Source organism: Sphaerodactylus townsendi, linkage group LG03, assembly GCF_021028975.2.
Source record: "Sphaerodactylus townsendi isolate TG3544 linkage group LG03, MPM_Stown_v2.3, whole genome shotgun sequence".
Classification (NCBI taxonomy): domain Eukaryota; kingdom Metazoa; phylum Chordata; class Lepidosauria; order Squamata; family Sphaerodactylidae; genus Sphaerodactylus; species Sphaerodactylus townsendi.
This window is the reverse complement of record NC_059427.1, coordinates 22670080-22685534: the sequence shown is the minus strand read 5'-3', so window position 1 is coordinate 22685534 and position 15455 is coordinate 22670080. Positions and strand designations below refer to the sequence as shown.

The 15455-nt window shown below is 48.2% G+C and overlaps 1 protein-coding gene across 1 annotated transcript in view; it reads right to left on the bottom strand.

Moving 5' to 3' along the window:
* Positions 1 to 6321: 6321 nt before the first annotated feature.
* Positions 6322 to 15455, bottom strand: part of IL17RC (interleukin 17 receptor C) — a 60963-nt gene continuing 51829 nt past the window's right edge. Inside the window, 4 exon segments of the mRNA XM_048487306.1 lie at positions 6322 to 6950; positions 7315 to 7353; positions 8800 to 8895; positions 10712 to 10769. Of these exon segments, the coding sequence (XP_048343263.1) occupies positions 6322 to 6950; positions 7315 to 7353; positions 8800 to 8895; positions 10712 to 10769 (822 nt within the window).

The window sequence follows — 15455 nt, the reverse complement described above, 5'->3', positions numbered from 1 at the left end:
ATTGTAACCTCAGCTTGTGGGTTCTGTGGGGCAGAACTTGGAAGGAGTTTGCAACAACTAACATTTTAAACAAATTGATTTACTTTTCTTAACATATGACAATGATCAAACATTAACATTTAACTTAACACTCCAAGGTCCTGTTCAAGTTTCATTCCAAGTCCTTCTAATTATAGTCTGATAATGCCAAGTCCATTCTTCCTGCTGGTGGTTGGCTCATGAAGACTCCAGAGGCTTGGTGAACTGGGTTCAAGATGAAGGTTTCCAGAAGAACTCTCACCCATTACATGCCTTAAAAGCCTTAAAAATCAATCAAGGTCCCAGCCTGGTAGCCTTGCTTCTTCCAAACTTCATGAGCTTTGCAGCCTTCTGCTGCTTTCAATCTCCACCCCTTTCTGGGTCATCCCATTCTGAACATAGGGGTTACAGTATCACATCCTAAGTTAAGATTTCTGTTCAGCTTTTCAGGGCAGCCCCAAGATCTGTTTCCTGAATAGTGGTTCGTGTGGGTTTTTGTGCCACTATGCATCATGTTTACACTCACCTGGCTTGACTGATTTTATTTCTCATTTTATTTATGACCGCAGTCTGCTTCCATTTGAGTTGTCCACATATTACCCGACCTCTCTGCTTGCCCACAACCCTATATTGTTTACTTTCTTTCCCAAACTGGTTTCAGTGTGTTAAGTCTTGGAAGTGTCCTGAATTGTTGAATGTATTTGTAGCCACATTTATTTAGCTTTGTTGTAAGTCTACCATAAACGGTAAAAGTCCCTTCATAACCTTCTCCTGTTTTTGATCAGCAGCAAGGGAGACACATGCAAGGTAGCCAGAAGACAAAGCAGCCATGTGCAGTATATGATGGATTTGGGGGAGGGGGGAGATACTCAGTGCTCCCCTCCCCTCTTTTACTTTGCCTCTAGATGCCAGCAAACCTCTTGCAGCAACACTGGAGAAGTGGCTTCTTTGGAGGGTTTGGTATTATACCCAGCTGAGGTTCCTCTTTTGGCCAAACTCTGCCCTCCCCAGATTGCACCCCCCCCCCACATTTGCAGGAATTTCTTAGCATGGAACTGGCAGCCCTAGCTGGTCCTTCACTTTCCATAGGAAGTTGCCCCCAAAGGCCACTGATGACCTGGAACAAGCTTAGCCAAGTGGTCCACACAGCGCAAGGCTGAGACTTGGGCCATGGCAACCATATGGCAACGGGTGCACACCTGTCAGTCACCATCACCCAGATCTGAGCGAAGCGGACCCTGTACCACTGCCAGAACCACAGGGACCACCTGGCCACATTTGCTCTGTGTTAATATCCCAGTCTGCTCCTGATTAACATCCCCATATCGAGACCTCTTTGCTCTGCCTGGACGGTTGGGTCTGCCCACAGCACAGTCTGAAAAGCCTGCCTTAGAGGGCCCGGCCTTCCATTTCTGCTAACAATTCAAAGCTGGCTTCCACAACAATACTTCCGAATCTCATTTGTGCTCCTGAGCACTGAGGCTTAATGTGGTGTGATGGATGGAGTGGTGGACACACGCAGCTGAAAGAGACAGTAAAATAGTGGCTGGGTGCTGAGGCAGCAGAGTGAACTACACTACTGCAGACGATTGATTACATTTTTCCAAGTCCCCCTCCATTAATACATTTCCTGTAAGTGGAAAACTATTACGGCATGCAAGGAGCTTTATTCCTGAGGTAGCGATGTTTTTTTTCTGCTGGGAGTTTTTATATGGAGGAAGCACTAAAATGTGACTCGCTTCCCTTTTGCAGTCTCAAGTGAAAAAGCTGGTTCGATCACCTCTGGAGTCTACCACTTCATTTTGCTGCATATGTAGACCAAGCATCTCTGACTAGAGATCCAAATTTGAATCCCTGCTCAGCCAGAAAGCTTGTTGGGTGACCGAGGGGCAGCCATCATCTCTGAACCGCCCTTTCTCCCACAGTGATGGTGGCAGCAACAAGAAATGGCAGCATGTAAGTCTGTAGGCAAGAATTACAGGTGTCAAACTTGCAGCCCTCCAGATGTTATGGACTACAGTTCCCATCATCCCCTGCCAGCATGATGCTGGTGTAACCTCTATCTGTTGGTTCTGTGGGGCAGAACTTGGAATGAGTTTGCAACAACAAATTAAAAAAAACAAAATGGTTTACTTTCTTAACATACAACATCAACATTTAACATCACACTTCAAGGTCCTGTTCAGGTTGCATTTTCAAGTCCTTATATTTACAGCCTATTGATACTGCCAAGTCCAATTCTTCTTTGCAAGTGGGTTGGCTCCTGAAAACTCCAAGGGCTTGATGAACAGGATTCAACATGATGAAGGTTTCTAGGAGAACTCTCACCCATTACAACATAAAAAACCCTGAAACAATAAACTCCAACATTTACAACATAGCAAAAACAAACAATTACCTTCCCACTAGTTCCCAACAACATTGCAGTTACCTTAACAAGGTGTTGAGGGCTTATACAAATCAAGGTCTGAGTCTGGTAGCCTTGTCTCCTCCAAACTACATGAGCTCTGCAGCCTTCTGCTGCTTTGAGTCTCCACCCCTTTCTGGGTCAACCCATTCTGAGCATTGGGGTTACACTGGCAGGGGATGATGGGAACTGTAGTCCATAACACCTGGAGGGCTGCGAGTTTGACACCTATAATTCTACATCATGTCTTGTTGATCCTGTGGGCACTTTGGGAGTGGGTGCCATCACAAAATGAGTGCCGTTGGATGTTGATGGTCAGTTGCAAAATATTAGGAGGCCGTAAGCCAAGCATTTCCTATAATACAGGCAGCTATTTTTGAACAGGTGCTCCCGGCAGGCACAAAGTTGAGGCAAAAATGTGGATGAAAGATGGGACTTTGGTTCTTTGGTTGGGGGGACTGGCCCCAGAAAGCCCTTTAGTGAAACGCATAGAGCCCATTGGGGAACATAGATATATATCATCAGACACACTGAATGGTTTTAGTTTTTTTTTTAGATTTTTAACACAGCTGTAACTGTTCTTGGCTCAGGGCAGGTAAACCTTGTTCAAAACCAGTGCTGTTTTGGTTGGTTGATTGGTAGGAAGGTAGGTACTGATGCTCAGATATAAAGTTGCACTGATTTCTACCAATTCTCCCCTCAGGACTTGGGAGAGAGCCCCCCCGCCCCCCATGGTGCTATTAACTATGAATACCATCACAAAGAAGTCCTGTGTAAAACTGATTAAACCAAGTGTAGCAAAAACTCACTAATACACAATACTTGATATTTACAACATTCACCAGAGCTCATGTCTATCTACAACAGTGGTGGCGAACCTTTGGCACTCCAGATGTCATGGACTACAACTCCCATCAGCCCCTGCCAGCATGGCCAATTGACCATGCTGGCAGGGGCTGATGGGAATTGCAGTCCATAACATCTGGAGTGCCAAAGGTTCGCCACCACAGATCTACAACAACTTCCCTCTTGGGTCTAGCTGGGTTACAAGAAAGACCATCTCCCAGGTATTGTGACAACCGGCAGCAATATGTGGTTAGCAGCTATAGCTATAAGTGAGAAGTTTCGGCCCTTCTTGGGATGAATCTCTTGCACTTGTTTGTGTTAACCCTTTTAAAAACTAAACATCACACTGTAGACCCGCATCTCTTAAAACATGGTTAGAAAAAGCAACATGAATTTTATTGGGAAATTAGAATTTGAGGTTCAGCCTCAGAAAATACTTCATAACACCAAGCTAACATCTCCTTGCCTCTGTGGTTGAGCAACACAATGTTAACAGCCAGTGGGGAGTCAAGGTAAGAGTGCTGGACTATGACCAAAAAGATAGAGGTTCGAATCCCCCTCCTCAGCCCCACGGCTCACTGAAGAACCTCAGACCAGTCACCCTCTTTCTCAGCCTAACCTACCTCACAGGGTTGTTAGGAAGATAACGTGAGAGAAGTAATAGCCTTGTATGCTTCCCTGAATACCTTGGAGGCGTAAAATTATGGAACTGTATGGATTTATAGAAAGAGAGAGAGAGCCTGGGCCAACTATGCCATCAGCCATGACTGGCAAATGAACTGAGAGGCTCATTCTGCACAGTATATTTATAATGAGTTGCAATCGTTATAAATGAACTCGTTTTCCCTTTTGATAAATGGAAAACGTTATAGATACGCTGTGCGGAGTGAGCCTCATAGGCTGCACTGGAGGCAGGGTACCTTCCAAAAGTCACAATGTTAAAATGTACGGTCAGGGCTGGTCTTCCGAGAGATGGAGCTGATTCAACACATCCAAGTTCAGAGGGGCTTTTAAAAAATTGCTTTGATTCTCATGATGCTTAAAGGCTGTCAAATTGTTTTCAATAACTGCATCAAGAATAGGAGCTGCTTGCTGCTGAATCAGACCAATCATTCATCTAAAATAGCTCTCCAGCACATAATGCTTTCCAGCTCTCTGATGTCTTACCTGGAGATGCCAGCTACTGAACTTGGGACTGACTGCATGCAGTGTAGAAGTAGAGAAGAAGAAGAAGAGTTTGGATTTATATTCCCCCTTTCTCTCCTATAAGGATACTCAAAGGGGCTTACAATCGCCTTTCCCTTCCCCCCTCACAACAAACACCTTGTGAGATAGGTGGGGCTGAGAGAGCTCTGAAGAGCTGTGACTAGCCCAGAGTCACCCAGCTGGCATGTGTTGGAGTGCACAAGCTAATCTGGTTCACCAGATAAGCCCCCACAGCTCAAGGGGCAGAATCAAACCCGGTTCTCCAGATTAGAGTCCACCTGCTCTTAACCACTACACCACGCTGGCTCCATGTCTGCGCTCTGCATGTTTTCCTACTCTGAATGTAAGGTTTCTAGTATTAAATGGTGGCTCCCAAACCCAATTATCACATCCCTCTGGGACTTCTAAGAGCTCAGGGAACGTGAACCAATGTAGGCATCAAACATTTAGATATTTATACCTCATGTTTCTCCCCAGTGGAGACCCAAGGTGGCCCACCACATCATTCACCATTCCTCTGATTCACCAATATGATAACAGCTCTGTGAGATAGGATAGGCTGAGACGCAGTGACTGGCCCACGGTCACCCAGTGAGCTTCCATGGCCACTTGGGGATTTGAACCTGGCTCTCCCGGATCTTAAGTCTGCACCCTGTACGTTTTTCCTACTCTGAATTCAAGTACTTCTGATGTAATGAAGGTGCTGTCAGAGGCAGCCTTCCCTGAGTCAAGCATTCAAGCCCACTTCAGTGTAACCGAAAGGAAGAAAGGAAGCACAGCCCTTCTCTTGCAACTGCCCTGACCTCCCTAGAAAGCTCTTCCTTGGGCTGAAATACTTCCAAGCTTCCTCTTGATTGCTGGGTCACCTGCCACCTCACACCAGAGTCCCTGAAGTCAGAACCACCAGATAAAAACACAAAGCTGATCCGCTGCCTCCCATCAAGGCCTGTCTGCTCCGGGGGCAGACGGAAGCATCCCTGCGGAAGTGCATAAACAGAAGACACGAAGGTGATGTCTATCCTTTTCCCTTTTTCTCCCAAGCAGAAGAATACCTGTAACGTGCACATTTCTGGACCTGCCGACAGGTTCCCCTTCATTCATTCACTCTTTGAAGCACAATAAATACAAAAAGCCGGGCCTCGCACGACAGCAGGATCCAGTGGTGGGATCCAAAAATTTTAGTAACAGGTTCCCATGGTGGTGGGATTCAAACTGTGGCGTAGCACCAATGGGGCTGGGCGGCGCACGACGGGGGCGTGGCCAGGCATTCTGGGGGCGGGGCATTCCTGGGCGGGGCTGTGGCAAGGATGCAGCCGCTGCGCCGGTCCTCGGGCTGGAAACGAATGCACGCAGGCACAGGCTGCCACGCACGCCGGTGCACCTCCTGCTAGACTGCTTCAAGTTCTGCGCGCTACTGCTGAGAGGAGGGGTGTAACTAAGGCAAAAATCATGTGGCAAAATCACCAATTAGTCACCCCCTCTCGGCACACACAAATAATTAGTAACCTACTCTCGGGAACCTGTGAGAACCTGCTGGATCCCACCTCTGGCAGGATCCTTCCAGAGCTCTCAGCAAGCTCACACGTGCACCGAGATACCCCATCCCATCCCATGGACACCGATCACTTGGACAGCCCATGGGCACACTCTACTGTATCCTCGAGGCTCCCTGTCTACAGGGTGGGAACAGACATGTCCATTCCCGGAGCTGAGCTGCTTGTCCAAGATGTCATCGTGGAGTCTTTGTGTCCATGGGCTCAGCTGCATGATGGGGGCAACCGCAGCCCAGTGTCTGAAGTTCAGGAGTCTGTGTAAGGACAACTGCTGGTCCCCTTCATCTGGCGTCAGCCGGCTGGGGAGGCAGCCAGGGGCGGGTGCTGCTAGCTTGGCTCCTTTTGCCAGCACTCTTCCACCCCACGCTGCAGGCTCTTGGCGATCCACGCCACGTGCCTCCTGAGGCCATTCCTCTGCTCCCGGCCCACATCAGGGCCAGCCAGGGCCAACAGGAAGCTGAAGAGCTGCAAGGGCAGCTGGTAAACAGGCACTGAATGGAAGGGCCCGGGAATCTCAGCAGCAGGGAAGAGCTCCTCAAAGCAGGCAGCCATGTAATTGTCCCTGGCCTTCCCAGCCAGAATGTCAGGCATAATGCAATTCAGGGAGGCCAAGAAAGTGCTGTCGGACTGGGCAGGGGGTAGCAGGCCTTTCCGTTTCCAGTCCAGCCATTCCGCGCAACCAGCCAAAGCGCCGTGGGAGAAAAGCAACACGATGGCTCCGCTTCCTTGCAACACTTGGTGCCTCTGCGCGTGGAACCACTGCATGGGCCCCAGGGCCCCCAGCTCCCCCCGGCTCCATAGCTCCACGGATACCGAGGCCTGGAGCTGGGCCAATGCCGCAGCCAGGATGTTCACCAATCGTTCGAAGCTTGGATGATCCGGGGAGTAAAGAATTAGCACAGGGCGTCCCTGAAGGGTCCCTGCAACGAGAGACAGAATATTGGCTCATGATAGGGCGCCTGACGGATCTTGCCTGCTTAGCGTTCAGAGTTAGGATCTGACAGCATCTGGAAGGAGCTTCCCTCTCCCACCTCCCAAATCTGGCACAAGACACCTGCAGGATCAGCGTGAGATTGAGCTGTGAGGCTGGCCTCTAGAGAGTCTAGAGTCTAGTGAATCGCAGAGAAGGGCAGTCTGCATCGCAGAGAGAGGCACCGCCCACATTCCAGAATGACCCAGCTCCCCAACTCCCAGGTGAGTCCCAAAGGAGAACACCATCTCCTCCCTTGAATTGTGGGGTAGAAGCCCACCCATCCCCCCTTCTCCTTCCCCACTGATCCTCACCTCCGGAACTGTAACCTCCTTTCAGGATCCTGAGCCAACCTGCGAAGAGTTGGAAGATTAAGAGGATCAGTTCCCAACTACGTATGTATGAAGGCAACATGAACCAGTGGGACCAGTTCAGGGTCAGGAAAGGCCACCAAAGAAGGAGGGGTAGGGACGAGTTTCTCAGAGACAGCCACCAGGGCATGACAGTCTGTCTGGACACCTTGAGCAGGAGACAGGATCTGCTGGTCAGAGGGTGTCTCCTGTGACTGCCGGGGAACCTCCAAACGCCTATGACCTTGCCTGACAGCATCAAGGTCTCGAAATCTGTATCGGATGGCATCCAAGTAGGACAATAAGCTTGTCCTGTAACTTCTGCATTATAATTAATGTGCTACATCCAAAACAATATAAGAAGAAGAAGAGTTTGGATTTATATCCCCCCTTTCTCTCCTGTAGGAGACTCAAAGGGGCTTACAATATCCTTGCCCTTCCCCCCTCACAACAAACACCCTGTGAGGTAGGTGGGGCTGAGAGAGCTCTGAGAAGCTGTGACTAGCCCAAGGTCACCCAGCTGGCATGTGTGGGAGTGTACCGGCTAATCTGAATTCCCCAGATAAGCCTCCACAGCTCAGGCGCCAGAGCGGGGAATCAAACCCGGTTCCTCCAGATTAGATACACAAGCTCTTAACCTCCTACGCCACTGCTGCTCCTTATCAAACTATTTGTCTAAAATACTATTAGTCTCTTCCAAATTATATGAGAATGTATTGAGCCATTCAGCCATAATGGACAATCTATGAAATTAATGTGCTACGTCCAAAACAATATAAGATTCACAAACACGCGTGGCACATAGGCGCTGGCTCAAGCAATTTATATTACCTGTTAGTTACTTGTAAAGTATGCCAAATTGTTGGCTATTAGACTTATCAAACTATTTGTGTGATAGTCACAACAGGTGACATTGACGCAATAATATTTACAAGATTATGGACATTGTTGGTTTAACAAATACATGATTATGGACTTGAGAGAAGGTTGTCTTGTAATAAATTGTTGCATGAATTGGATTTAAAGTGGAGATATATATATGTGTTATGGAGATATAATAGTTTGATAAGTCTAATAGCCAACAATTTGGCATACTTTACAAGTAACTAACAGGTAATACAAATTGCTTGAGCCAGCGCCTATGTGCCACGCGTGTTTGTGAATCTTATATTACTTCTGCGTTAAATAAGACAGGTCAGAGGAAACTCCTCTTCCCCACATCACTAATACTATTAAAAACCAGGGCAACACTTGAGGAAGCCTAATGTGCAGGCCACAGGGGAAGCCTTTGCAGGACTAGAGGGAAGGTAGGGACAGAATGGGGCGGTGGGTTGGGATAATTCAGGGGACAGAGAAGCAGAAGGTGGAGATAACAAGTGGATTGCCAAATGGCCGGGGCCAAAGATGAGAGGAAACATGCTGGGGCCGGGAAGGACGCCTTCGCTGTACCTTTCAGTGTTTCCTTCTTGAGCACCAGCACCAGCAAGAGACACCAGACTCCGAGGACAGCCACCATCCAAGCCAGTCCCCAGCGTGTTCGGTAATCTGCTCAAGGGCACAGAGGGGAGGATAGGATGTGCAACATGTTAATGGCTCCCTAGAGATGACTGCCCCCCCCCTTTGCTATTACGCCCTAGTTCTCTCGCTTGATGGAGTTCAGCTGTCCTCTGGTTATGCTGGACCCAGAATTACTGCTAGATAAGCAAGGCAAAGCAGCTACCAAAAAAATAAAAGCACTTTCTTCCAACTTCATTTAGCCCCCTCTTGAATGAGCGGATCTGGCCACCGGTGGTAGACTACTGTAATGCACGCGACATGGGTGTGCCCTTGAAGTCAGCTTAGAGACACCACTTGGTGTAGAATGTTGCAGCTTGGTTAATATGAGGAACGACACAGAACATGCATAGCAGAGGTGTACCAGGGGTAAATGGCACCCGGAGACAAATTGTCTCCAGGACCCCCCCCCCCAGGCTCTGCCCCGCCCCCCACCCTGAGGGCTCTGCCCCCACCCCTGCTCTGCCCCCGACTGCCCTCGACCCCGCCCATGTCACCATGGACATGGGCAAGCTCTAGGGTTCCTACCTCCCCCTCCAGACTCCCCCTGCCGGCTGGGCTCCCAGCTGGCAGCCTACAGTCTCTTCTGACCTCCCCTCCAGGCAGGCCAGAAGAGACTGCAGTCCCAGCCTTGGAGACCTTCTTTTATAAGCCCAGCCAGCAGGGGGGGAAGGAAAGGAGGGGGAGTCCAGGGCGGGGTTGAGGGCGCTTGGAGGCAACAGGAAGTCCTTCTGTCTCGTCATTTTTGCATGCCTCGGGGTCGAGGCACATGAAAACGACGAGACGGCCGGACTTCCTGGTCACGTGGGAGGCCGATTTTGTGCCCCCCACGTGACCAGAAGAGTGGCGCCCTGAGACAAGGGGTACCCTTTGTCCCTAGGCAGATACGCTACTGATGCATAGTATATACCTATTCTGCAGTCACTCTGCTGGCTGCCCATCAGTTACAAGGTTCAGGTCAAGGTACTGGCTATCACATGTAAATCCCTTCACGACTTAGATCCCTCCCATCTACAGGACCACCTCTCCTCCTTTGCTCGGCCATGACAGTTTTACTCATCTGAGCAGGATCTTTTGCAGGTGCTAACCTGAAAATGGGTAAGATCTACAACCCCTCACATATGTGTGTTCTCTGTTGTGACCCCTTCCTTTTCAAAGGACCCCCTTGAGGATGTCAGGAAGTCTCCAGTGCTTCTGTCTTTCCACAAATTATATAAATCAGAATTGTTTAGGAGGGAATTTTTTTAAAGGTAGTAGGGCTATATCATTACAAAATGTTTCAGGAAGGCACTTTTAAAAAATGGAATGTGAACTATCCTACCATAGATAGTATGTATTTGCTGTTTACTGTATGCATTATCCTCCTGTTACTGCTTTTTAAATACCTCTGTAATATGATCTCCTGCATTGTTTGACATAGCACATCTAATATGTATTTTTTCAGAATCCTGCAATCCTAGTCCTATCACATTGCTTATTAGATGTCTCCTATTGATTCCATTGATTTACACTGCATAATCTGCCTTGCATCTCAGTGAGAAAACTGGACTATAAATACATAAGTAAATAATTTTTAAATTAAAAACATATAATCAGAAGAAATGGCCTGCATTCGGATTCTGATGGGATCAAGAACCAATTCCATACCCTTCTGACCATGCAGAGTTAGCAATACGGACTGTGGCCAAAGACTCCTTCCTAACTGGGACTGTGATTCTAAATCCACACGGCCTCAGGGGGATTCAAGAGTTATTCTCACACAGATTGGGTTTCCCTGGTCTTTGCTTTGGGATACAAGCGCACTCACATTTCTCCAGGGAACAAGCCCAAAGCACATCCATTTCACCATCCTCTGAATCCCACACCTGTAGGGAACAATCAACAATCAACTGCAGGCTTGTGAAACACTCCGGCCTGGATCAAAAACTGCATCACTAAAAGAGAGCCCAGCCTGGCAAAAGGCTGTCTGGTAGTTAATCCGAAATAATGATGCTTAATGTCTATACAGAATGTTCAAAGTGTTTTACGTTCATTCACGACATAATTCCTTACAGCAGCATGCCAGTGTCGCAGACGTGACAAAACCAAGAGATAATGGCTTGCTGGAAGCTGCAGTTTGAGTTCACCAGAGTTTTTAGCAAAGAGTTCATAAGAGGAAATCTGAACCCAGTTTTCTGATTTGCAAGGTTAGGACGCATAAGATTTCCCAACAGGGCAAATGATGGTTCCCCTAGGCCCGTGGTGGCGAACCTTTGGCACTCCAGATGTTATGGACTACAATTCCCATCAGCCCCTACCAGCATGGCCAATTGGGCCATGAATTGTAGTCCATAACATCTAGCGTGCCAAAGGTTCGCCATCACTGCGCCTAGGCCATTTTAGAGTGAGGAAATGGCACCAGGGTCTTTGATCTCCTGAAGCAGTTCCAATTGGGATTGGGCCCCTGCAAGCCTGGTGGTGGTGCTGGAAAGACCTGTCACATCTTAACTGATTTATGGTGATCCTGTAGGACTTCCAAGGCAAGCAATGTTTGGAGGTGGCGCGCCATTGCCTGCATCTGCATAGCGACCCTAGACTTCCTCAGCTGTCTCCCAGCGTGGTGTCGTGGTCAAGAGCAGGCGGATTCTAATCTGGAGAACCGGGTTCGATTCCCCGCTCCTCCACCTGAGCGGCAGAGGCTTATCTGGTGAACCAGGTGCGTTTCCCCACTCCTACATTCCTGCTGGGTGATCTTGAGCTAGTCACAGTTCTCTCAGAAGTCTCTCAGCCCCACCTACCTCACAAGGTGTCTGTTGTGGGGAGAGGAAAGGAGCTTGTAAGCCACCTTGAGTCTCCATACAGGAGAGAAAGGCAGGATATAAATCCAAAACTCTTCTTCTTCTTCCCAGCAAAGTACCAAGAAGGCCAACCCTGCTTAGCTTCTGAAATCTGATGACCACAGGCTAGCCTGGGTCATCCAGGTCACGGAACATCTGGTAAGTGAATTACAATCAAGCACCACTGAGAGACTCATGCCTGGAATCCTCCACACATCATCCGGCTAGAGCATAGGTGTCAAACCTATGATGCTGGCAGGGGATGATGGGAACTGTAGTCTATAACATCTGGAGGGCTACGAGTGACACCTGTGGGCTAGAGCCTTAGCCACTACAGGTAGGGCCAGGAGTTCTTCCCAGAATTACAAATGATCTCCAGACTACAGAGGTCAGTTTCCCTGTAGGAACGGCAACTGCAGTGGCCAGTCTCTGCTGACCTCCCTCCCTCCCTCCTCCAAACTCTGCCCTCTCAAGCAACCTCAGCCAAATCTCCAGGAATTGCCTGCACCATAACTGGCCACCTTCACTATAAGTGGTTTCGATCTCTTCTTAAACAGATCCCAAAGAAGGAGGTTCCTTCTCTCGGGAATAAGTTGCAGCACTCAACCATATATACAGACAGGAAGATTTTTTCCTGGCTAGAACCAAAGGTTATAAATTATTACTGAGAATGCTGAGAGTATCCATCCGTCGTAATCCTGGGGGTGCCCTTTGTTCGTTAAACTGCCAGGACCTGTGAATGGATGGCAGGGAATATTTCTCTGCCAGGACCTGTGAATGGATGGCAGGGAATATTTCTCTGCCATCTCTTCACAGTGCATTCAAGTGTTTTCCCAGTGTTTCCAATGATACAGATGATTCTCACAACTGAATTTGTCCAGCAATGGGCTGTTTCCTTCCACAGTGTCCTTACATTTAACTTGTGGTGAAATCGTATGGTACACCCTCACTAGGCCGAGGGACAACATGCCAAATCTCCTCTTCTGGGTGAAGATTTCCAGGTCTCTTTACAATTTGGACAAATGGCTGGGATGGGAAGGGAACGTGGCTTGCCCCAGGCAACGTGGTCATGAGAATCACTCTTTGCATTTCATCCACACCAGCTCACTTTCTTCGTTTCTTTTCAGGGGGGGTGCGGGGGTCAGCCCCTCTTATTTGATGCACGGCTGGGATGCGACTCGCACATACTGGTAGTCCACACATCACAAATGTCGCCTCCAAGCATATGTGGGCAAGACTAGATCGGCTCCCTGTAGGACGGCACACCAGTTCACTGTTTGAAACGTGGGCTGCTTACTCATGGTTTGGCACTGCTGCCTGTTACAAATGGCAGGTTGAATTAATCTATTTTCTTAAAGCGACAAGGTGGGGCTGACTCAAGAAGCCATCTGCCTGCTGCTAGGTGACTCACGGTGCAATCCCAAGTGGAGCTGTACTATTCTAGGCCAGTTACTCACTAGTGCTGTGCCCCGCAGTGAGGGTAAGTTCCCTCCAAAGCAGAGATTTCTGTACTGATCCCGCTTGCAGCACTGAAGATCCCAGAAGCCCCACAGCTAGCAAGAGTGAAGAAACGCAGAGGGGTCCCCCTCACTTTGGGGGTGGGCTCCTTCCAAATTGCTACCCTCTACAACGCAAGATTGAAGATTGTCAGGGTTTTTTTTAGCCCTTTGCAGAGGTGGGATCCAGCAGGTTCTCACAGGTTCCCGAGAGTAGGTTACCAATTATTTGTGTGTGCCGAGAGGGGGTTACTAATTGGTGATTTTGCCACGTGATTTTTGCCTTAGTTATGCCCCTCCTCTCAGCAGTAGCACACAGAACTTGAAGCAGTCTAGCAGGAGGTGCACCGGCGTGTGTGGCAGCCTTCCGCCTGCCTGCATCTGCTTCCTCACTAAGGACCGGCGAAAGGCTGCATCCTTTGCCACAGCCCCCCCCCGCCCCAGGAAATCGCCCCTGCCCCGGAATGCCCGGCCACGCCCCCATCATGCCCCGCCCAGCCCCATTGGCGCTACGCCACAATTTGAATCCCACCACCATGGGAATCTGCTACTAAAATTTTTGGATCCCACCACTGGCCCTTTGTATGTAATATCAATATCATGCTGGCTGCTATCATGGTTTTTCTTTTTTAGGTAAATGCCGGCCGTTGATCCCTATGAGGAGTGGGGGGAACCAGTGGTGGGATTCAGCAGGTTCGCACCACTTTGGCAGAACCGGTTGTTAAAATGGTGTTTGCAAACAAACAGTTGTTAAATTATTCAAATCTCACCATAGGAACCGGTTGTTAAATTATTTGAATCCCACCATCAGGGGGAACGTTCTCCCTTCCCCTGCCAAAAACAATGATAACAGCCCACACAATACTGATGAAAGAATATCGATATTACATTTAAAGGGCTAAAACAAAAAGCTAGGAATCTTCAACCTTGCGCTGGAGGGGGGAGTGGCCCAGAAGTGGGGGCAGGCAGTGGGAACAGGCACAAGCGGCACGGCGGCCTGTTCTTCTGGTTGCTTTGACCCACATGGCAGCTTTGAGTAATCAAACGATAAGACACAGGCATCCATCTCCATCCCACCTGTGTACTGCTATATGAGGCTGGGTTGCCGGAAGTATTTCCAGATTATTTGAAGCAAATGATGTTTTCTAAGATAAACAAGTCCCATTTGGCGTGTCAGAAGCCACTGGGAGGTGGCTGGATTGAAAGATCAGGCAAATGGGTAGCTAGAAGGTGAGGCTGATAGGCAGACCCTGAACAAATACTAGGGCACAGTAAGATAAAATGTTGTGACCGGGGATTTGTGATTGGCTCTGCAGCATTTTTTCTCGGCGAGCCCATCAGCTATATGTTCATGGTGCACTTGCGCCACCCTATGGGCATTGTCAGAAGTACCAGGAAACCGCTCAAATTCCCAGATATTTTTGTTTGTGGAGCACCATTACATGAGCAACTACAGTTATTTACTTACTTACTTATTTACTTCATTTATACCCAACTTCTTTCCCCAGCAGGGACATAGAGAGGCCTACATTGTTCCCCTCTCCTCCATTTTATTTTCACAACAACTCTATGAGGTAGGTTAGGCTGAGTCTGAGAGAATGTAGTTGGTCCAAGGACACCCAGCGAGCTTTTATGGCAGAGTAGAGAATCGAATTCGGGTCTCCTAGATTCTAGTTTGATACTCTAGCCCCTACATCACACTGGCTTATTATTCAGAAGATAAATGCATGCATTTTTGCATTCTTAGGCAAATCCAGTTTATTCATATATACTTTTGGCCCTCATTCATTCATTCACTCATTCATTCATTCATTCATTCATTCATTCATTCAATTATGTATGTATGTATGTATGTATGTATGTATGTATGTATGTATGTATGTATGTATGTATGTATGTGGTGGAACATTTCTCGACTGCCTTTCTCCCTTTTGGAATTCAAGACAGCTTATAATAATAGAAATAAAACACGTATTAAAAACATTAAAAAGTCTTAAAACCTCCAATAAAGACTGCCAATAATAATAGCAAATCAGTCAACTGCAATCCAAAATTATATACACCGCCCAGAGCCCTCAGGGGATGGGGCGGTAGGTCGATAGGTAGGTCGATAGGTAGGTCGATAGGTCGATAGGTCGATAGGTAGATAGGTCGATAGATAGATAGATCGATAGATAGATAGATCGACAGACAGACAGACAGACAGACAGACAGACAGACAGACAGACAGACAGACAGA